We start from the raw sequence: 24,701 nt of genomic DNA, 5'->3' as shown, positions 1-24,701 counted from the left end.
ATTACACGATAAGTCACACAAATCTGAAGGCTGTAAATTCAAGTAAATACTTAGGGATTACAATTACACATAACCTAAATTGGAACGGTCACATAGATAATATTGTGGGTAGAGCAAACCAAAGACTGCGATTCATTGGAAGAACATTTAGAAGGTGCAACAGATCTACCAAAGAGACTGCCTACACTTCGCTTGTCCGCCCTATTCTGGAGTATTGCTGTGTGCGGTGTGGGATCCGCATCAGGTGGGACTGACGGATGACATCGAAAAAGTACAAAGAAGGGCACCTCGTTTTGTATCATCGCGAAATAGGGGGAGATAGTGTCACAGACATGATACGTGAATTGGGAGTGGCAATCATTAAAACAAAGGCGTTTTTCGTTGCGTAGGGATCTTCTCACGAAATTTCAATCACCAGTTTTCCCCTCCGATTGCGAAAACATTCTGTTGGCACCCACCTACATAGGGAGAAATAATCATCACGATAAAATAAGAGAAATCAGGGCTCGCACAGAAAAATGTAAGTGCTCGTACAAAAGGATAGGAAAAAAGGTAAGGAAGGAATTGATATATGCAGGAAAGGCTTTAGTTTCAAAGGGTGCGGGACGAACACAGGAAGAGGGTGGACACAGGAATAATCAATTATTTTGTTATAAACTGTCGTTGACGGCAGGAAGGACATCCGGCCACCCCTTAACCATTAACATGCCAAATCCGATTAACGATGGCTGACCCTGCGGAACTGCGGGACAAGGCTCAAGTGATAGATAGATAGACAGATAGTAGTTATAAACTGTCGTAGCTTTGTTGGAAAGGAACCAGAGCTCCAATAGAAGTTATTGAATCTCAAATCGTTTTAGCTACGGACAGCTGGCTAAGGCCGAAAATAAGTTCAGCCGAAAGTTTTAGAAGGGATCTAACAGTGCTAAGAAAGTACAGATTATCTATAGTATGTACCGGAGTATTTATTGCCGTCAGAAGTAGTTTACCTTGTAGTGAAATTGAAGTAGGTAGTTTCTATGAGCTACTGTGGGTAGTTGCTATCCTTGACAACCGGAATAAGTTAATAAACGGTTCCCTTTACCGACCCTCAGACTCAGATGGTGCAGTTTGTGAAGAGTTCAAAGAAAACTAGAGTCTCATCGCAAGTGAGTACACCTCCCACTCAATTATAGTTGGTGTTTACATCAATCTAACCTCGATATGTTGCCGAAAATATATGTTTAAAGTCGCTGGTAGGCGTAATACGTCGTTCGAACTCGTACTGAATGACTTCTCAAAAAATTATTTTGAACTTTTGGTTTAGGAGCCCACTCGAAGTGTAAATGATTGCGAAAACATTCTTGAGCTCTTAATAACAAATAATTTTGATTGAATAGGGAGCGTCATGACAGCAAGAGCGATTAGTGACGACAAGGTGGTTGTAGTTAGACTGAATACTGTAACATCCAAACCCACCAAAAATAAACGTCAAATATATCTATTTAAATAAGCGGATAAAAATTCGCTTGACACAGTTCAGAACACTATTGCAGAAGAAACGAAAAACGCATGCCGGATTTAAAAGAACACAAAATCCCCAAGATTGGCGTAGTTTTACAGAAGCTCGAAATTTAGCACGAACATCAATGCAAGATGCTTTTAATAATTTCAACAACGAAACTCTGTCTCGAAATCTGGCCGAAAACCCAAAGAGATTTTGGTCGTATGTAAAGTACACCAGCAGGAAGACGTAATCATTATCTCCATCGCGCAATACCAATGCTAAAGTTGCGGGTAGTAACTAAAGCAGAGTTATTAAACACGGTTTTTTGATATTCCTTCATAAAGAAAGACGAAGTAAATATTGTAGCATTGAAATCAAGAACAACTGCCAATATGAGTAATTTAGAAGTAGACATCCTCGGTGTAGCGAAGCAGTTTGAAACAATTACGAAAGCCAAGGCTTCTGGTCCAGATTATATACCAGTCGGATTCTTTTCATAGTATGCTGATAAAAGAGCTCCATACTTGCAACCATATACAACCGCCAGATCGAAGAAAGATCCTTACTCAAAAACTGGAAAATAGGAGTAATCCGCTAAATTACAACAGATCCATATCAGTAACGTCTATTAACAGTAGGATATTGGAACATATACTTTTCTCGAAAATTATGAATGACGATTTATTGACAAATAGCCAACACGGATTCAGAAAATATTGTTCTTGTGAAATACAACTAGCTCTTTACTGTCACAAAATACTGAGTGCTATCGATAGTGGACGTCAAATTTTTTTCCATATTTTTAGATTTCCAGAAGCTCTTTGTTTGACACTGTTCCTCACAAGCAACTTCTAATTAAATTTGGTGCTTATGGAATATCGTCTCAGTTGTGTGACTGGATTCGCGATTTCCTGACAGAAAGGTAATAACTGACGGAAAGTTGTCGAATAAAACAGAAGTAATATCTAGCGTTCCCCAAGGAAGTGTTAAAGGCCCTCTTATGGTCCTGATTTACATAAACCGTTTAGGAGACAACCTGAGCAGCACTCTTAGACTGTTTGCAGATGATGCTATTAGTAAGGCATCAGATGATCAAAACGAATTGCAAAATAATTTAGACAAGATATCTGTATGGTACAAAAAGAGACAATTGATTCTAAGTGATGATAAATATGAAGTCATCCACATGAGCACTAAAAAGAATCCGCTAAATTTCAGTTACACGATGAATCAAACAGATCTAAAGGCTATAAACCAACTAAATACTTAGGGATTACAATTACGAGTAGCTTAAATTGGAATTATCACGTAGATAATGTTGTGAGGAAAGCAAATCGGAGATTGCGATTTATTGGCATAATACTTAAAAATATAACATGTCTACTAAAGAGAATGCTTACACTACGCTTGTTCGCCATCTTCTGGAGTACTGCTTTGCCTTGCGGGATCCGCATAAGATAGGATTGAAGGAGAACATCGAGAAAGTTCAAAGGAGGATAGCTCGTGTGTTATCGCGAAATAAAGGAGAGTGTCCAGGGGTAGATAAACAAATTCGGGTTACAGCGACGAATACAAAGGCGTCTTTCGCTGCGACAGAGGCTTCTCATGAAATTTCGACCACAGACTTTCTCCTCAGAGTATGACAATATTTTGTTGGCGCCAACCAACAGAGGGAGAAATAAATATCATAATAAAAGAAGAGAAATCAAGAGCTCGCACGGAAAGATTTAAGCGTTCGTTTCTCCCGCGCGCTGTTCGAAGGGGAACGATAGAGAAGTAGTTTATAGATGTACGGTGAACGCTGTGCCAGGCACTTCATTGTGAATTGCAGAGTAATCATACAGCTGACGATGTGTAGCGTGACACAGGCTCACTGTAATGCTAAATGGGTAGGAAAATTTGAGGTGGAGTGATTAACGTTCTAGAGATGTACACCAGAGTGAGTGAAAAGAAATAAGACGCCATGCGGATTTAAGTTATTCAAAAGGTCACAGTTCATACAGAAAATCCATAATTTGCAAATTCGGCTATCACTTTTCGTCACTTCACAATCTTTTTAAGACTTTAATTCCTCAAACTTAAAACATATTTTCAGCGTTCAATGTAAACCCAGCCGATCGTCGTAATGTCTGAGACTCCACAAAGCAGTTCTCTGTCCCACAAAACGTGTGTGAATGCTCCCACCTCTGACTGGCTGAGAATCAACATAGATAATCAGCTTGCAGTTCTTGAGCTTGCTATCCCATGTTTTTACTTTGGACCAGTTGAAACATTGCTACATTTTAAAAGCGATTTATAAATAAAGAATTTCAATAAACCCACAAACGTCTGAATAATTCGTTCCTTACATTCATTAAAAAACTGAATTATCGGAATATGTTTATCGTGCCCAGTACCATAAAGCTGGCGAATTCCACATTACCAATTTCCCTTGGTGTAAATAACTAACTCACATTATCCAGATACCAATTCTCAAGCTGTCATATACTCAGTTAGTACAAATGCAAACATTCACATACCGGATATTTCACGTTCAGCTCTTCTTTCACTCTAATAATTAAACACGTGAAACTCGCAATAATCAACATAAGACAAAATATTAGCAGAAGATAAACTTTTTGTGCGAAAAATACGTTGTTTGGACAGATTAAGATTTCATTGCCTGTACAATAGTGATACCGCTCAGCAGGATCCGTAACTACTAGCACCTAGATAGACCATAAGAACAGACATGTGTCACAAAGGAGTCGTGACACATCGTCTGTACATGACTGCTTGTTATTGTTAGACTTTTATAGGTGCGGTGCATGGTGCTACTCCACACTGTCATGCCTTAATGTAAATGAAAGATGATGTAATATGTTGTATGAGTCAGTTATATTATTCTGTAAGTGTAATTGTATGTGACTTCTGTGTGTTATGACGATTTGTTGCAGAAGAGAAAGTTTGCTCTCTGATAAATTTTGTTAAAGCAGAAGTAACATGTGAAACAAATCAGTGTAAGTCAGGGACCAGAAGTGTGAAGATGGTTGGAAGGAGCATGTTTGATTGGGGGTACTTCCCGAATGAGATGTGTAAGAATTGTCAGTCGACAAGTTTGCTGAGAACCAAACAGACACAACACACTGCCATTGTTAGTGGGACACACACTGACACATCTATTGGTTGTGTCTGCATGATAAGCGTAACGGGTGAAGAGTGATAAGAGACAGTGTCGTACACTACGATTCCAACCTTTGTCTTTCGCCACTGATGTCTTCCTTCCTAAAGAGTTTATAGCCTTTTCCACACCCAAGTCAGACGGTTTGGCGAGTATTTCTTGCAGAACAATACAGAGAGTTTTTGTCCTGTGGTTGGATCTAGAGGTGCTCTGCGTGAGTCCTCTTATGTTAAAATTTCACTAAAATAAGGGTGTCATCTTTCAGAAATCTTCCCATATTCTCTTCTTCGTCACCGTAGCTTAACGAAAAGAGAGGATGACCTGGAGAAGATGATTCCGTTGCTAATATTTCTACTTCTACAGATACATCGTCTACAGGGTGTCCCAAAAATTTAAGATTAAAAGTACATAAACGGTAGAGGATAATAAACAGTATTTTTACACACGGAATCAACAGTCAAAATGGAATATTTCATGCAATACGAGATCTCGAAGGATCACCGCAAATTACCTATGTTTAATAGCAAGAACTGCCTGCCGTACTGACTTTGGCCGCAGCACCAAGAAAAATAAGGTTCATTTATCTGTGACATGCCCACTGTGGAGTTACGACTGTTATTTGTTCTTGAGTGATTGTCGAAAACGGTTGACTACAAGAACTTGCAGACGTGTATTTAACATAGATATGGCAGGTTGTAATGCCAGCAAAGTCAAGCCTTCGCCTTTCTAAGATAAGGGTGGTAAAGATATGGTGAGGTAGATTACTGCAGTCCTTTCTTGTTTGGAGTGTTGATTTATGGCCCTTTTTAGTTGCCTGAATAAGCTTTGAACCCATAAAGGAGCCCCATTTCCCAACGGATGACATGTGCTTCTGCAAGTGCAGATATTAGTTTCAGCGTTTATCGTTCCTGTTAGTTATGAGGCGTGGGCATTCACTGTTGAATTCACGAGTGTAGGCGCAGAAGACGCCAGACGCCCTATAGTGGCGTAGTTCCACGTTGAATCCCTTTCTAACTACAAAATACGATCTGGGTCCTGCTGCTTTAATTTCCTATGCATTTTTTTTCTTCATTGAACTTTAGGAATATCGGATTCCACCCTGGCTGTGTACTTGTGCTGTTCATGCAATGTGGTGGGGCAAACATGTGATGTCTGGTTTCAAGGACTGTTTGACACGATCTTCCGCTGCTTGCAAGGTCTTTTTATCACAATATGGTATGGGAAACCTGTGGCCACTTTAACATTATAGGGGATTTCGAATAATCGTCTCACTTTGAGTCCAATGTAATCTGTCTTAAGGCAGCCAGGTAACATTGGAGTATTGAATATTATAGCAAACGTAGCAGTTTTTTCCACCACACAACCTGTATTATTTCATGTATATCACATGCTTCTGTGACACATTCTAATTCTTACTCTTTCTGCAAATCGGTTCTTATTGTTGTTGTCGTTGTTGTTGCTGTTGTAGTGACGGTGGTGGTGGTGATCTTCAGTCTGAAGACTGCTATTCTATCCACCTTCTCTACATATTTACTGCGACCCACATCCAAGGGAATCCGCTTACAGTATTCGTGTCTCTATTCCCTCTACTCTGCACTTACCTAGCCAAAGATCCTGTTATTCCTTCCATGCACCTCACTAATTCCCATTGTATCTAACTTCAACCTAGCGATTTCTATTTTTCAGTTTTGTAATGTTTCTGTCCGTTTAAGATAATTAACATTTCACACTCCGACACGTAGAGCACCTGAATTGTATTTTCTGATGACGACATTCTCCTGAGTAATTTCCGACCAGAGAGCCAAGTGGAAGACTATTTTACCTCCGGAATATTTTACCCAGGAAGATGCCATAATCATTAAGCCATATAGTAGACTTACAGGTTCTCGGGAAATATAACACCTGTAGAATCTCCTTCCATTCAGGCGTTCGGTGTTACAAGGTCAGATCAGTCAATCACCCAGACTGTTGCGCTCGCAATTACTGGAAGGGCTGCTGGCCCTCTGTAGTAACCTCACGTTTCATCTGGCCTCCCAACAGATGTTTCTCTGTTGTGGTTGCACATAGGGTACGGCTATCTGTATCTTCGATGCACGTTAACACCTCACCATGACAAGGCTGGTGATGCAATATCCGTTGTATTCTAGCACGTCAACACTTTAATTCATTATACTCCAAGACTTTTAGTATTCATGAACGGTTTTCGTTTCGAAAAATGTGGCCACCTTTCTTTTTTCTGAAGAGATTTCAGTGCCCGAGCAATCTCTTCTCAAACATTTTCTGTATAGAATGGAAAGACTTGAAATACTTTATGGAATGAACCTTCTCATGGTTTTATAATTATAAAAGCGTTCAGTAGCACTGGAGAGTTTCTTTCTCTAAGGGAAGCTTCATTGGGAATACTAGCTTCTCAGTACTCTTGGCTGCGGCGGGGGAGGAGGGAGGGGTGGGGGTGTGTTTATGCTCCTCACGGCACACCAGTCTTACTGGGAATGTTTTACGTGCCAACACTATGGTAAACATCCATGTACAACAAGATGATACAACTGTCGTTGATTAAGTCGGGTTGCAGTGTAGATATCGGATTATAGTGTCGAAGTGTCGAAAATCGTTCTTCAAACCGACAACGGGCGAATTGAACAGTCATAAATACAGAAATGTCCCGTTATTTTGGGGCATGAAAGCTGTTTCCCCTAATAGCAAGTGATATAGCTACTCTTTGCAAAGTACAGCGATCAGCATTGTCGTTGAAATATATTCGTCAGACGTCCACTGTGCGAAAAGAAGATAAGTTTAAATGATTTATAGTTTTATGTTTAAGTACACGTCGATGAGGCATACATGCGAAAATCAAGTTTCTTTGACAATTGGAAACAGTTCATGCTAGTGGTAGCTTCTTCAATTAAGGACTGCTTCAGTGCGAGAAATAGTAATCTTAGTATCACTACAATTGTCCCTCACGGGCGAATGACCGAAGGCGACTTGTTATGTACACATCTTATCAGCTCGCTCACAGTGCCCTGCTGGATATATGTCCGACTAGAAAAGACGGGTAACCACCCCGTTGCTTCCGAACTTTCTCAGGATAGCTCGAATAAAAAGTCCACTGTACTCTTCCCCGAGGCCATCTGTTTTCATTCCTATGGCTGTCTTCAGGAATCCGCAGTACGACGAAACGCCATCTTCTTCATGGCAAAAGGGCAGTGCTCTATTCAACAATTCAGCTGCTCATTGGTGAATTACAAGAACAGAAAAAGACGCTGAATATTTACAACTAAGATATTATACGAATTTTGACTGGTTAACGCTACCATCTTATATTGTATGCCACAATCAGTATGAATCTCTGCTCTCTTACTGTGTGAAGGAAACAGAGAGATGAGTTTTTAAGAAGCCATTAGAGACCATGACTTGTAAGTTGATTATCCACTGCCGAAACAGTATTTTCGTAGTTCACATAGGCATTGTGTTCTACAGTAATCAATTACCGCGTACAATTAGGGTTCAAGATTGAGGTGAATATAGGCAAGGTCATTTGAGGGAAGAGAAAACAATACAGAAGTGACATTGTGTGCTATAAGAATCGTTGCCAATACATGACATCGAGAGCTTCGTTTCTATCGCTCAGATAAGTAGGTTAGTGGTAGTTACGCGAAATGGCGGACAGTTGGCAACGACCTCTGCTGCCAATTCTGTGTGACAAGAATAACCACTTCTATCACAGGCCGTGTACGAAACAGCATGTTCTAGCGAGTGAAACGCGGCATATACAGCTGTGCTCCTACAGTGGCCATAAATGATAGAAATCTCTGCATATCAGCATCAGCTCCATCTTCTCTTCATTTACGCATGCAATATTGAGAGAGAACTAAACAACCGCATATAAGCCACCTACGTGCAATTTCTCTTGTTTTCCTTGCGATTTAACTACAAAGAAACATACGTCCTGAGACAGGTACTAGGTTTCTATGGTTCTTAGAAAAGTTTTTATCGGTAAGTTTCACATGTCTCTTATAGTCTGGTCTGCGAGAAATCATTGAGCGTCAACTTACACATTTAAATGTACATAGTGGCATTGTCATATGTGTATTAAATTCAAGCTTTCTGATTTGGGCCAGTTATAATGACTCGTTAACTTTCGAAACACCAAAATGTAAGTCTGTGTAAGGTCGCCATGGGTAAGCAATCTAGTCGGCAGATTAAATAGACTTCGATATGTCAATGCAAGAAATAATTTCATATGTTGTTTTCTTTTTCCAATCTTTTCATCTGACATCGATTTCTATGGATTGTTGAAGTATAGTGCAGTTACATAATGCCGCAAGCTATTATTGCGCACTTTATTCTACTTCTATTTTATTTAGAATCGTGTGAATTAATTCAGTTCTGCTACGTTCATAGCCTGTTTACAAATATATGACCGAACTTTTAGACTTCTTTGGGATTATCTTTCCTTTAAGATCATTCTTGCACTTGACGAAACGTATGCATGAACAGGACTGGGATAGCGTGGCATAGCAAATGCCGTTAGCGTACCCAAGAAAGGCCATTTAGCGACTGAGGACTCGCATACAAACAACGAGATATATTCGAAGAGACGATCTAGTTCATTAATCCGTCTAGCCAGCAGTACGCCAGCACACAGATTCAGGTAAGTCACACTGCTGGAACATCGCAAAACCTTTAAATATATCGAATTGCCACAGAATACAAATGACTTTTTAGCGGCGAAGTCTAGTACCACACATGAACTAAGCTGAAGTGATGAAAACTATCTTTTCATCATGTCGCAACACTGAGCAGTTGTATTCCATACTATTCCCGATACTACATTCATCCTAACAAGTATGAGGACAACCCAATTGGTTTCGTAACTGTTTTCACCGGTGCGCTTGTTGTCGTTTGTGTTACCTGCGTTGGGATTACCTGACCGACAGAGTACTGCTTGCGAAACATAAAGCCTGCGAAAGATCAAGAGCCCGTCCACAGTTTTAGGTGACACAAATCGTTTTTTTCACCACTAATTATAACCAGAGATAATCGTTACCTCATGTTCACAGCACGAACGGATGCACACACTATTGAAACTGGTCCTACGTTAATACTTAAGTTGTGTGTGCAACTCGAATTGCGACACTTATGTAATTTAAGAGAAAACAACCAGACCATGAGCAACAAGTAAACAGTCATCAAAAGAAATAACGAATGTTTTATTATAAAGTCCGAAAACATCGAATTTATCAAGTTTAAACGTGAAGTGTGTAGACAAACAAAGATCCCGAAATACGAGAATGCTATGCTGTAGCTGGGAAAATTAAAAACAGAATATCAAAACCAAGACTTTCAAACGTTAGACGATCACAAAAATGTCACCATCACAGCAGCAGTCAAACCGGCACCATTACAAAATAAAAAAAAAAAGGAAATGAAGTAAGAAAAACAGACATGTTAGAACGATCAATGCGATAATGCTCTACAAGTAAGACAGCAGGAAGGAGAAAAGTGGAATGCAAATAAAAGTCCGGAAGACAGAAACAACCTCATAAAAAGAAGAAGAGAAACCACTAGAACTTTCAGTAGAGATTGAGAGAGCCCGTTATGCGAATGCTGTGGACAGGACATACTTCCTAACGGAATATCTGAGATTGGCTCGGGAGGTGTACTGCAGATTGCTCAGAACAGTACATGGTGGTTCCGTGACTAGAAACACCCCCACTTAAGATGGGCGAAATGTTTCTCAGTATTTCGCCAATAATCATTCTGGATCCATTCTACGAGGTTAATAAGCAGAGTTTCCGGTTCCCAGATGTCAAATCTGGTGTTAGGCGGCAGTAGTGAGAGTTGCTTCGCATGTTTCTGAAATGTTCCACATAGATTCTCTTTCTATAATCATTTTTCTAAAGTCAACACAGTGTTCAAATCTACAGAAAGACAGTGCTTTTTCGATTCATCAACAAAGCCCAACTCCGAGAAGGACTGAATTCAACCTTCTACTGGATTCAAGGGAGAGGAGCTGTTGCAAGCTGAAGCACTGAATAGTACCGCGACAATCGTTTCTATTACGTAATTCAAAGATTACCATAGGCAAAAATAGTAATACTTCGCTGATCCAGTGTCTATAAATACTGCCAAGGAAACATGAATATCAAACTTAGTTGTCATTTCAAGTCTGGAGTAACATTGACAAAAATATTGGGTCATCGAAATTAGTATTCTCTTTCGCTTTCTGTTATTTTTCAGAGATCAAGGCCGTGTGCTGGACCAGGATTCTAATCTATAGACAAAGAGTGCTCTTCCGATTCAGTAACAATTTCGGGGCCGACTGCATCTTCTGGGACGACTGAATGTTTCAGCCTGCCACTGGAAGCAAGGGTGTGGAACCAGTGACAAGCTAATGCACTGAATTGGTCCCTGACTGTAGTTTCGATTACTCAATTGAAAGGTCACTGTAGGCAGAAACAGCAATACTGCACTATCCAGTGATTGTAAACGCTGCCAAGGAAACACGAATTTCACACTTGCTTACGATTTCAATTCTTGTGTAATGGAGACAAAAATAACAGACCACCTATAATAGCATTCTACAGTAATTATTGTTCTTTCGCACATCAGTCCTAAGTTTAGTTTCATGCAGTTCTCCAGGCCTGTCACTTGACAGTTACCGTCTTCATTTCAGCGTGAGTGCTGCATCTTGCATCATCAACCACCTGCTTTATAACAGCTATATCTACACCTGCCCCTGCCATAGTTGCCTCCATGATCGTTGCTAGTTCGCGACATTCATGTCGTTATATGTGCCCAAACGTCCATCTTCTCGATTCATTACGTTCTTTAAACGATGCGACACGCTCCAGAGGTTACCACAACTTGTTATTGGATACTGTCGGGATTCTTCTCTCTGTTGAACGCAACATCTTGCTTTAATCGATGTTTAAAGAGAACTAGCATTCAGAACATCAAGTTGAATAACTTGTTCTGTATTTCCCTGGCACCTTTCAGCGACGGTGCTTTTCTGGAGGTAAAACTAATGCTAGTGAACCATTTGAAGTTGCTTCTGATCTTATATGACAAATCATTTACACGTTTTTGTTGAGGTATTCAGTCAGAAACTTGGCTTGATGCAGCACTACACTCTGCTCCAGAATCCAAGCTGATCTTCCCCAAGGTCAGCTTCTATCAGGTTTTCCACTCTTCTGTAAATGATTTGTGTTAGTATTTTGCAACCATTACATACAATGCAGTAGCGACAGCACTTTGGATTCCAAAATGTGAAGAAATGTTGATTTTCTGGTGTGTTGTATGTATTATCCCTCTCGTGAAAAATCGAAGTTTTACATGTTCTCCCCCTGGTGTGTTATCCACCACTTTGAAAACCCTGCTGTGAAATAGCACTTTTCTTAGTTTTTTTCACTTTCACTGAAACTGTTAATGCAAAAGTTTGCACTAAAATAAATTATTAAGGAGAATCCACCGACTTAGCTAACTTTTTGCGATTTCTTGACTTTTTGCAGGTTTCTACTGCGTCTTAACTTAGTAGCTGTTCCGAATTTATATTATGTATGAAACTTGCATGAAGTTTAACGCTCTTTAAAATTGATAACTTCAAATTTTTGCCTTAAATGCACTGAAAGCGAGTCACTGAAGAAAACCTGAAAAAAGTGCCATTCTTTAGCGGTTTTTTCAAGATGGTGGATAACGCATAAGGGGGAAGATATAAAACGTAGATTTTTCACAAGAGGTACAGTACATACAGCATACCTAAAATCAAAAGTATTCCATATTTCGCAGATGTAACTTTACTAGGCTATTATTAAACTGATAGTTCGGCAATATTAACACCTGTCAGCACCTGATTTTTTTGGAATTGGAATTATTACAGTTTTCTTGAAGTCTGAGGGTATTTCACCTGTCTCATAGTTTTGTTACGGCCGCTCTCCCCAGCTATTCCGATGCAATGCCATACGGTTACGGAACGTGATATACCATGAAAACCTTGAAGAGTATTTCTTTGCCTGTGTGATATGTTGATTAAAATTCCATTGTTGCGCGATATTATCTGCAGTATAGAGAAAAGCCATTTCCACGTATAAAGAAAGGTGTGAGTAGGTCTATCGGCTATTGGGTGAGTATAACGGTAGTGGAACTTTTCAGATGGAGATCGATGCACATCACGCCTAGATGACATACACGAGCAGATTATTGTCATCTTTCCGACTTTGGGAAAGATTGAGTCATTGCCATGTGAGACCATGGATCATATCGCACAGACAGTTAGCTGTGGTACAAGTATTGCAGAACGAGTCGTGACAACATGGACACACGACAACAGTACAGGGAGGTGAGTAGGCATAAGTCCTTCCACAAGGACTACTAGAAGATCACTGGATTGTTCGACAGGCTCTCAAGAGTAGACTTATGACAACAGCTGAAATCCGGGCAGATTTTGCTGGCCAGAGTGTCACCATGAGCTGTCGGACAGATGGGTTGAAATCTTGAGTTGCCATGTGTCGTTTCCCGGTGACATCATATCACAAATACGAAAGACGTAGATGACGTAGAGCCAGAGTCGACTGGGACACTGAGTGGTAACCTGTGGTGTTCAGCGAGTCTCGCTTCTGGCTGTGGCGGCCAGATCGAGGCCAGTGTGTCTACAGACGACCTGCTGAAAGGTCACAGGAAGCAGCGACTCTCCAGACTTATACCCTCCAAGTCCTAGAATCATTGTGTTGGAAGCTAATGGTCTTGACAAGAGGACTAATTTGGTAGTTGTTGAAGGGTGGATGAATGCTCACCTGTATGTGGAAAGGATGCCAAACCCTGTTGTCATATCCTTCGTGATCAGAATACCAAATGGCATATTCCAGCAGAACAATGCTAGATCACACAATGGACCGCACACCACAAATGTCTGAGGAATGTAAGAATCGTTTGTCGGCTATCTTGGTCTCCTGATTTTTCGGATGTCGTCCTTGCACTTTTCAATTCATTGTCAAATATTATTAAATGTACAAGAAATAATATATCTTTACCAGATAATACCTGCGGCTGTGCACGCATATCAATAGTTTTGTTATGGTGAGTGACTGTGAGTAAGTAAGGTATTGCGTAGGCAATAACGTCAGCTCTCCTCAGGAGACTGCCTGAAGTAGCTGTACGTTATCCAACGTGTGCTTTATGCAACAAATTTTATAATTTCTTAACATGGCTTATCTTTAATGAAGCAAAAAAAATATGTTCCATTCCCTACTTCACCCTCTTAGGAGACGATTTTCTTTTATTTTCTAATGTAGCCTATGTTCTTCCTCGGGGTTCAAGCTATCTCCATACCAAACTTCATCGAAATCGGTTCAGCGGTTTAGTATTGGAAACGTCTCGTACAGAACTACTTTCGCTTTTGTCAGCAAGGATAAAACTTTAAATTGCAATATCTTTCTTTTCCTTATCAGATTTTGATGACGTAAAGCTTATGTCTTACCCCAAGCCACTCTCAAGTTACCTGTGAAAACCCATAAAAATATGTCTAGTAGTTTTGGAGACTAGCGTGTTCGAAGAGACAGACTGAGAGACGCCACCATTTTACTATTTTATTGTTAGTAATGATTTAAATCTAATGTTAAAAGTACCTGCTTGATCCCCATTTTAAGCAACGAAATAATTGTTTTGTAGTAGGAAACAGAAGCTTTTGTCTGAAACTGTCATGTAACACATACAATTGCAAATTCCTGTTAACTGTACGTGACAATATGTATTTTGATCTAAGGTGGCAAAGAAAAAATACTGTGCTCTACGACACCATTTGTAATGGTCAGTTCTAAAAATATGTTATGTTGTGTATCTGTATGTTACCGTTCTGGACTGTTCCTTTTTTGACATGTGATACAAAGTGCAAGACACTTTCATTGCCGTTATCAGGCTATAGACTTCTGTGCTATAGAGTTTTCATTCAGTACAGTATTATCACCTATTTCTAAAAATCATGATCTGCGATTCTACTAAAAAACATATTACACGTTGCGGAGTGCGACGGGAACTATTGCGTCTTTCGTTTGTGTGGTGCCACGCTTTCCACGTTTTGTTGGCGTGGCTGCGGTTTCTGCGCTCTTTTACAGCCAAGACAGATGCGAAGCTTTAGGGAACAGCATCGAACTGGATTCCCCAACATTTTCTCCTCGCTTCCTCGTACCTACCCTTACCGCGCTGCAGAAATAGGACCAGTCCCACACTGTGTCGTGCGGAGGTCAACGCCGTGTCCCTGGACACCCCTTTCCTTCTTCATCAGCACTATATGAGGTGTTTCAAAAAGTACTTCACAACTTAAGAAATTCACATAAACTTATTGAAACAAGATATAGAGCTAGGTTTAGTGTTATCAAGTTTTTTGACCTTCGACTAAATATGCATGTGGTTTCCGTTGGTTATCCTTCACACATCCCATCGGAAGTCAATTTCTTCCCATCTCGCTGTAGCATTGCAGGTGTAACTTGCTCAGTGGCTGCGTAAATTCTTGCTCTAAGTTCAGGTAGAGAAGCCGGGGCACAGAAGGTACAAACACGGTATCCTTTATGAACCCCATAAAAAAATCAAGTGGTGACAGGTCTGGCGAACGGGGCGGCGATGCAATTTTCGCATCACGGCCTGTCCATTGACCTGGGAAGCGGTCACTGAGAAAATTCCGTACATCAGCCAGTTAGTGGGGTGGTGCACCATCTTGCATGAAGTAAACATTTCGTTCTTGGTCATCCTCATCGATCTGTGGTATCAAAAATTGTTGTAACGTATCCAGGTACACTATCACGTTGATGATTCTCTCACGGAGCATCCCGTTTCTGCAAAACAATTATGCCACTCATAAAATGTAGGCCTACTAGAAGGATCTTTAGCGTACTTGGTACGGAAATTACGCTGAACTGTTGTCGCCGACTTCGATTATTCAAAACAAAACAAACAGCTAGCACGCTCAGGTCCAGTGAAGGGTACCATCTTAAACGCAATTGCCACTAGCGCTGCTTAGGGTGCTATTCGGCTCTATCGAATTAAGCGAAACAAAACTTGATGTATTTCTCTTCAAACCGACACTATAACTACCTCTGTAGGTACTATGAATTAATTTATATGAATTTTCAAAGTTGTAAAGTACTTTTTGAAACACCCTGTACAATCAAAACTATAGTACACTCGGCCAGCATCTTCCACGATCCCAGAAACATACCTTAGAGCAGATATTACATTTTGTTCATGCACATACAAAACCTGAGGCGGCGTTCTCAAGGTATATTCAGTTTCAGACGGTAGAGCCGCTGAAATAGTCTCTGAAGAATATGGACATGTTATTATGTAGATGTGTCCATCTATTATTTGGTAAAGAAAATATTATTTTCTGTGATACAGATGAGGCAGAAAACTGAGATTTCAAGATCGACAACATGTCTTTTCCCAGAAGTTGATACCTTCTCTGTTTCAACGGGACTATACAGCGCAATATTGAGCAGTACAGTTACATATTCTGCAGTTCAGTTAGCATAGCTGTATAGAAAAATGTGAAACTGAGGACACGAGAAACATCTTGGTCCATTCCGACGCTGTTACGTCACTTCTACAGGCCAGGCTGAGTGAAGTTTAGGCCTTCGCCCACGCGCATGTAGTCTAGTGCTGAGCATTGGTTATATTTATCACGAAAGCTTAAAACATCCATCTTCGTAAACACATTCACTCAGCTTAAATTAATCCAGTCAAAATAGCAAAGAAAGAAAGTCTGAAAATCATACAAAGCACTTATAAAATGAAGTTTAAGAACCAAACGATTTCTTGTAGATATCAAAGGTGTAAAAGTGGTTTTTTCCCTAAGTTTATATCCTGCTCCACCGCCTTTGAAGAAATTAAATTCTATGCTTGTTATTATCGTTGATATGCAACATGATTTTCGCTCCTACTCAGAAACTTATTTTTAGAGTTTTAAATTTTTGCGTAAGATAAAATTATTGCCGTAAAGTAAAAATATTTTAATGAAAATTTTCTAGTCTTAAGAAATATTTCTTAACTTGTTGGAAGCACTAGATTTACTCATTTGAGTTCCAGAAGATTAACTAAAAAAGTGACCTCCATAATAATCTTGATAACATTGGTACCAAGCACTCTCTGCTACGGCACATTCATACGAAGCACCCCCTCCCACCTAACACTGGTAGGAAGCATCCTCTTACAGCAACATTTCACTGAGCACCATACGCCACCCAACATCGGTGGAACATTTCGTGTGTACTAATTCGATGTTGTTAGCTTTTAAATATCAAAGCAATTTACCTGCAGAAATGTATTGGGTGTATTACCATTTTTTGAAGTGAATCGTTGGCAGACTTAAGGATTAAATGATGAGAAAGGAGAGGAGAAAACGGCAAAAAAGCACTTTACAGAATATAGCGTGAGAAGAAGGTATTTTTGGAGAGAGAAACGAGGGGGTATACGGGAATATGGGAGACAAAAAAGGAAAAGAAAGAGTCTGAGTGTTAAAAATGCCAGATTACAAGTCCACAGATCTTGGGTTCGGTCCTGGTCAAACCTAAGATTTTTGTCTGCCACTTACCGCTTCTTTCATCTTTGGCTGTGTTTGTTGCTATGGAAAATGCCGTGGTTTGTAATTCACTTTAAACTGTAGGCCGGTCCGTAGGTCGGAGGCAGGCAAACACATACACTCTCCAACAGGACCATGTCTCGTAAAACACTGTGATGTCCAAAACAATCTTTGGATTGATAACGATCATTGATGAAAAACTTTTTATTGTATATACAGGGTGATTCTTATGAACGTTTAAAAACCTCTTAAGCGACAAAGATAAGCTGAGACAAGACGCATGGGGCCGCAGATGTTGGGAAATACCCCAAAAGTGGATGACAAATGTTGAACATGTGACGTCAGCAGATGGCGTACCTCTCGCACGTGCGTGGCTCCATGTGTCTCATATTAATTTATTTTTCTCCAAGTCATCTGCGTCGCTTTGGGGGTTTTCTAAACGTTAATGAGAAACACCCCATATAATGACATCGGTGCGTGGTTCTTATACGTTTTTTAATTTACCAAACCGATGTCGAGCACTTGTTCGTCGTCAGCGGTATTATATTTCACTTTTAAGTGTTCATAGAATCCTTTCATATCTTCTATTTGATTATAAATGCGGAAAATTTTGCTTTCAAACATCTCTGACGTATTTTGTTGTCAGTCTCTTGAGATACTATTAGTCGTAGACCTCCGGCAAAGTTCTTGCAGCGCGACACATCATCAGATTCAGCTAATCAGTCGTACCGAAATAGGCAATTTCTAGAATCTTGCTCCAGATTTACAACTGCACACGTTATACAGTAGGAGTTAGCGCAGCAACAAGTGTTATCCGCCGTGGATTTGTCAGTAACTGATATACAGAAGATGTGTAGGGCGTACCTCCCTTCGCGACTATACAGAGTGATTCTACACTCATGCTCATAAATTAAGGATAATGCTGATACATGGTGAAACAACGCTCTAGTGGGTGGTTTGCGAGTTTAAATCACCTCGGCGTATGACCATGCCGTGCATCTGACCTGCGGTCGTCGCACGGTGGCGCTGGCAGCAGTCCACATACCCAGAGGTGTGTAGGTGCATGTCAGAGTACGGTGCAGCGAGTAAGTGTGCAGACGTTTTGAGACGTGTTAATGGTGACTGTGTGTTGAAAATGGCTCAAAGAACACATACTGAAGACGTTATGAGGGCTAGAATACTAGGGCGACTGGAGGCTGGTAAAACCCAGCAGGTCCTAGCACAGGCCCTCCATGTGCCACAAAGTGTGATCTCAAAATTATGGCAACGATTCCAGCAGACAGCAAACGTGTCCAGGCGCTACAGTACGGGACGTACACAGTGCACAACACCAAAAGAAGACCGATATCTCACCATTAGTGCAGGGCGGGGTGGTCACTGTTACATTTACTTGCTGATATTTTCATAGCGGCGCTCAACAGTTGGCGGCACTTGCACGTAATGACATTCACGAATGTGTACCTAAGGTTTCCATTGGGAAAAGACTTCTGTTGCAGCTAAGACACTGTAAGAGTTAAGGTACATAATTGTAGCCAGAGGGTCTGAAAGGGTTAAGCCACTTCTGTGCCCACAGCTTTCTCTCAACTTTTTTACTGGTTAGCCTTGTTACCTCTGATACAGCCAGGGGAAACCCCTCTTTTCTGTTTCTGTGTAAAATCAAGCGGCATCTCGTAAAACATAAACAACGAACATAAGATGGTCGAGTCACAACAATGGGGGCTGCGGAGCTGCCATCGCTGAGTGCAGTCGGTCGGGACGTAGGCAAGCTGGCACGAAATTGGTCAGGCGATCGACCAGCCGATAGCTTCGTGTGTGTGTGTTGGGGCCTCCAATAAGGACGTTCTGCATCAGCAGGTGGCGCCTTACCTGGCGGGTATCCCGGAGGGCGCCTCAGCTGCCCCCAGAGCCACACGCCCAGGGCGGCCGCGGCGAGCAGCAGAGGCAGCACCAGAGAAAGCATGTCGTCTCTTCCCATTGCTGGCGGCTGGCCCGACGAGCACTGAACTGACGCCGCGTCCGGTGACGGACCGACCGTCCGCGCAGAGCAGCCGCGTTGGGAGGGGCAGGGAGGGGAACTCAGCTCACCCAGCCCCGCTGCTGCGCGGCTCGCTGACGCACTCTTCGCCGCTGGCGAAGACAGATGGCTCGTTCCCTCATCTTGCCCGTATCTGTCAGCTCCAGACCAATGCCTAGTTTGCATGTCACTCTGACCGCTTCCAATACAGGTAGAGAACTTCCATTTACGCACTTCCTGCCTTACAGTTTCTACTTCTATTTCTACACCTACATTCGTACTCTACAAGTACAAGATACAAGCGTATTTCAAACAAGTTGTTATGTTGTCTTGTGCCCGAAGACTGGTTTGCTGCAGCTCGCCAGCCTAGTGTATCGTGCGCAAACCTCCTCATTTCCACAAAGATTCTGCAACGTACATCATGTTGAATCTGCTTACTGTTTTCAAACCTTGCTCTCCGCCTACAACCCCCCCCCCCTCACCCCTCCCCCACCATTCCCTTTTACTGCCAAACTGAGGATTCCTTGATGCCTCAGAAAGTGTCCTATTAACCATTCTTTCTTTTAGTCATACATGCACGTCTACATTTTTTGGTCTGTTTCATCTCCCTCAAAACTGTTCAAGACATTTATCGGCCTTCCTAAAGATCTTTTGCTTCTTGTTTTATACTGTATGGCTTTAGTGATTCTTCCAGCTGGAGTACTGTCTTCCCGTCTTAACTGATATTCTTTTATTATATCAATTATGTTTTGCATATTCAATTCGGCTCAGATTTCATAATTTCTCCTTCTATTCATCAAAGTGTATCCAGCCACGTGTCCAAGGAAATTAATTTCATATGCTTCTATTCTCTTTTCATCTTTCTCTTCTTAAGAGTCCAGTTATCGCATCAACTGAGCAGTGCTGGTATAGCCAGAACCTTATAGAACTTCAGAAGAGTATCTCTGTGAACTTTCTTTCCTAATATTCTGTGAAAAATTCTATATAAATAGTTAAACAGGTCTAACATATTTATATCTCGTTGATCGCCCTGTACATAATACTGCACCATAAATATTTCGATGTATTAACTTTCTCTGTGACCTGCTTAACAATTTCAATATTAACTCGCACGGGCAGGTGTCCTAAAACTGCCACTGATTTTGTCTTTTTGATGGAGACTTTCATTTTGTATTCTCTGCCTATTTTAATTAGATCAAAGACTGTTTCTTGTAAGACGTTTGCATTTTGCCTATTAATTACTTGGCCGTCAGCAGAAAGTAGAGTACTGATATCCACATCGTTAAATTTAAAAAGAGTGGGTGAGAACGGACACCCTTGTCTAACTCCTTGGTTTATTTCAATCAGATTATGTCTACTGCCTGCTTTTATTATTTGTATTTTGTTATTCACGTATGGAACCTCTACAGCTCACATGAGATGGACTCTCTCTGTTTCTTAAAATTTCCAACATATTGTTTCAATTTACTTTATCAAATGCCTTTTCGTAGTCAATGAAGGCAAGAAAATTTGGTGAATTGAATTCACGTGTTTTTCTATTAGTTATGTCATGGTGAAGATACAGCCCAAACATGCTCTACCTTTTCGAAAACCACGTTGGGCATATTATAGCGTAGTTTCAACGACTCGCGATTGTTGCTTTCTTAAAATTCTAGCTTATAATTTATAACATGAATTCAGAAAGCTAATACCTCTGCAGTTCTGACATTCATATCTGTTTCCTTTCTTACAGACTGGGTATACCTGGGCTACATATTCCACTTTTCAGGTATATAACCACTTCGGCAGCAAATATTCATAAAATCGAATGTTGTTTTTCCAATATTTGGTACCTATTTTATCAGTTCTGTATTGAATTTTACACACCTTGGAGTCTTCCTATTCTTGCTAGACGTTACTGCATCCTGTAGCTCCTCCAACGTTATTAACTCTACTTTCCTATTTGGTTCAGACTCAGACGGAACCACCTGTGTATCTTGCACATCCATCCAGAGTGATTTATAGTATTGTAGCCAATTAGGTTCAGATACCCTGTTCATTTGCAGATTGTCCTTATCTTCCTTGTTTAAATGTTTCATTATCGTGTATGCTTTGTCTTGTTTTCCTTCGACATCATGTTCAATATCCGTAATACATTTTCCCCAATGATTGTTTTTATCTTGTTCGACTTTCCTTTTGAGTAGAGCTGATTTCGTTTTATAATCAAGTCTCAGGTCTTGATCGTCTAGGGAATTCATGCTCCTTGTTTTCAATTAGTTACGTATTTCATCATCCCAGTATAGCAGGTCCCTTTTGAAAAAAAAGAACTTTTCTTTCTTGTGCCAAGTGCTTCTGCTGCTGTTTTAATTAGCGATTCCTTTATATTATTCCATTCCTGGTTAATGTTATCCGCTTTTACATTTAAACTTACGTATTCTTCACGCTTTTTCTGATATAGTAACTGGGGACTCTCTTCTTGAAGTAAATGTACTTTAAATGTAGCATCAGCTTTATTTTGTTTCCGTTTGGAAGCTGTTTGGAAGATATCTTAGTTATATTGTGCCAAAAATATCCTCATTACTAACATAAGCTACTTATCTAATCCAGCCGGGTCAACTTCACTCCAGACCTTTGAGTCCAATATAATTAAATTCCCTGGTTTCGGCTCCTCAAGAAGAATCGGCTGCCATTGCCCCACAGACATTCAGATACCTAACTACTATGTCTTCAACATAGTTAAGGGTATCATAAAGGGAAAAGATGCATGCGCCTCATATTAATGTCCATTAATGTATCCGGATACTTCTAATCAGATAGTGAATTTCGTTAAGCAGCGAGGTGTCGGAAATGCATATGGAATGAGCACATGCGTATCCGTAAGTACGCCCACGGGAACTAGATGAGCACAGTGTACCTTATATGTAAATTGATGGTGGAGGGGGGAGAAAGGAAAAGAAAGGGAAGGGATTACTTATGTCAGCTGCATCGGGACATCACGCAGAATTAGCGGCGATGAGTGAAAATGTATACCGAGCGGGACCCAAACCTTGGGTAGGAAGGTGCGTTAACCACTGCACCATCCAAGACACAGTGTTAGGCCAGCTGCGTGGACTACCTCGGCACACCTCACGGCCGACCCACATTCCCACAGAGCGCCACCTATCCGCTGTCCCTGTCCATTACCGGCATTCTCGCCATTACATTCTCGCAGGAGGTCGGAGTACTCGTGCATCCGCACTGAAGAGGGTGGATTCATTGCCCGTCTAGGCGAATCAGTTACATGAATGCGTAGTGTCTGTTCTTTCGGACATGTCCAAAAGAACAGACACTACGCACTCTTCTTCTTCCTCTTACGCTACGGCCTCTGTAGGACCACGGGTAGCCCCTTCGTGGACTGCATTTTCCTCTTCTTCTCCCAGAACCTATTCATTCTTTCTCTTCTCCTCTCCCGCTCTTCATCTGAGATTTTCAGTTTCCGTTTCTCCTGGCGGCTCCGCTGGTGACATTCTAATCTTTTCCTGTATTCTTCTCTGTCACTGACCTCCGGCATATTTGTCGGTGTATATTTGTTCCTCCAATTTTCCTTTCCTTCGACCTTGATCCCCAATTCCAACCAGTCCTTCCAAAATTCAACAATCCACTTGGTTCCTGTCTTTCCCTTTGTCCACCCTGTTGTTTCCCATACTCTCTTCGTCATTCTGTTCATACTCATCCTAACTACATGCCCAGCAAACCGTGCCCTTTTGAGTCTGATTTCCCCGGATATTGTTCTCATGTTCCGGTATAATTCTTCCCTAGGTCTTCGCATCCACCTCTCTCCACCTCTTTTGGGACCTAGTATTTTTCTCAGTATTTTCCTCTCTTCTTTCTCTAGTTGCTCTGCCCCATTTCTTCCTTGTGTCATCCTCTCAGCAGCATATAATACTGCATTCCTCACTGTTGCCTTGTAGTGGCTTATCTTTGCCGCTGTGGATATATTCTTTTTATTGTATACCTCTCTCGTCATGCAGAAGGCTGACCTCATCTTCTTTATCCTCTCTGTTATTCCCTCCTTGCTCCTGTTCCTTCCTGTTATAAATTCTCCCAGGTATTTAAATTTGCCCACCATTTGCACAGTGCCTTCCGGTGTTTCCCAGTTTGCAGTGGTGTTTAATGTCTTTGTCTTGTTATAGGCGATCCTCAGTCCCACCTTTCTGGCTACCTTACTTAAGTTGTCGAGTTGTGTCTTTGCGTCTTCTTCCGTCTCACTTAATATTGCTATGTAATCTGCAAAGGCTAGGCAGTCCACTTGAGCCCTGTTGTCCTTTTTGTCCCCCACATGGGTCTTTGTTATTCCCATTTCCTCGTTTATTGCTCTCCACTGCCTGATCACTTCGTCCAGTGCTATACTGAACAACAATGGCGACAATCCATCACCCTGTTTAACATCAGTCTTGATCTCAAATTCTTCTGACAGTGCTCCTCTGAATCTCACCCTTGCTTTTGTGTCTGTCAGAATTTCTTTTATGAGTTCTTATGTAGTTCCATCAAGTCCTCTGTTCTTCAGGATCCTAACAAGAGTCTGTCTGTCGATGGAGTCATATGCCTTTGTGAAGTCCACGAAGGTTTTTACTGTCTTTTTGTTTTTTAAGGCCCTATGTTCTATCAGTTGCTTCAGGATAAATATCTGTTCTACACAACCTCTTCCTTTCCTGAATCCCGATTGGTAGTCACCAACTGTACTTTCTACCTGTTCTTCTACTCTCTTGAGCAATAGTTTTGACAGCACGTTGTATCCAACCTCTAGTAGCGATATTCCTCTGTAGTTGTTTGCATCTCTCTTGTCCCCCTTCTTGTGTATTGGTACTACGCGTTAATATATGGTGTACCTTCTGTAGATATTGTTACATCAATTTTTCATTTAGTCCTGTGACGTCCTGACGTTCGCATCGAACCAGTGAAAATGATGTAGCTCGGTAGTGCTTGGAGGACGGTTGCAGTACGTAACATGGAGCGTTAAACATGGACAGAACTGAGTGGTATGCGTTTTGTATACGGTACAGCGGAAGGCATTGATCTAAGAGCTCAGATAATATACCGCACACTTCTTTTCCTCGAAGATAAACGCTTTATCGCACATTTGCCGGGTAATACCAAAACACTGATGGAAAACAGGCCCAATGCAGGAAGGCCACAGAAGGGGTGCATACCTGATTTTGTGGAAGACCTGCTGTTACGCTTTGAGAACATGCAAGTACCCGAGCACGTGCAGCTGTCATAGCTCGCATGTATGGGCGTACAACAGTTATCTGAGGTAATTAGAGACTACATGTACTGAACGTTGGGACAGTATCGCGGGCGATTACTTTCTTGGACTCTAAACGTTGCCTCCTCGAACCAAGTGGCCAATTTACAGACTGTTCACGCAAGAGTATCTGGGTGCAAAACTGGCACGTGAACCATTAACTCGTACTTTCGGCAGTCGGTTTAGCGGACGGTGAAGATCTGTACATTG

The 24,701-nt window shown here is 41.2% G+C and overlaps 1 protein-coding gene across 1 annotated transcript in view; it reads right to left on the bottom strand.

Moving 5' to 3' along the window:
- Window positions 1–19,208, bottom strand: part of LOC124795506 (methyl farnesoate epoxidase-like) — a 197,858-nt gene extending 178,650 nt beyond the window's left edge. Inside the window, exon 1 of the mRNA XM_047259567.1 lies at window positions 19,081–19,208. Coding sequence (XP_047115523.1) covers window positions 19,081–19,189 — 109 coding nt within the window. The 5' untranslated portion in view covers window positions 19,190–19,208. The remainder of the gene's footprint in view (window positions 1–19,080) is intronic.
- Window positions 19,209–24,701: the final 5,493 nt, after the last annotated feature.

The sequence above is a fragment of the Schistocerca piceifrons genome, chromosome 4, assembly GCF_021461385.2.
Source record: "Schistocerca piceifrons isolate TAMUIC-IGC-003096 chromosome 4, iqSchPice1.1, whole genome shotgun sequence".
NCBI lineage: Eukaryota > Metazoa > Arthropoda > Insecta > Orthoptera > Acrididae > Schistocerca > Schistocerca piceifrons.
This window is presented reverse-complemented; position numbering and strand designations above follow the sequence as displayed.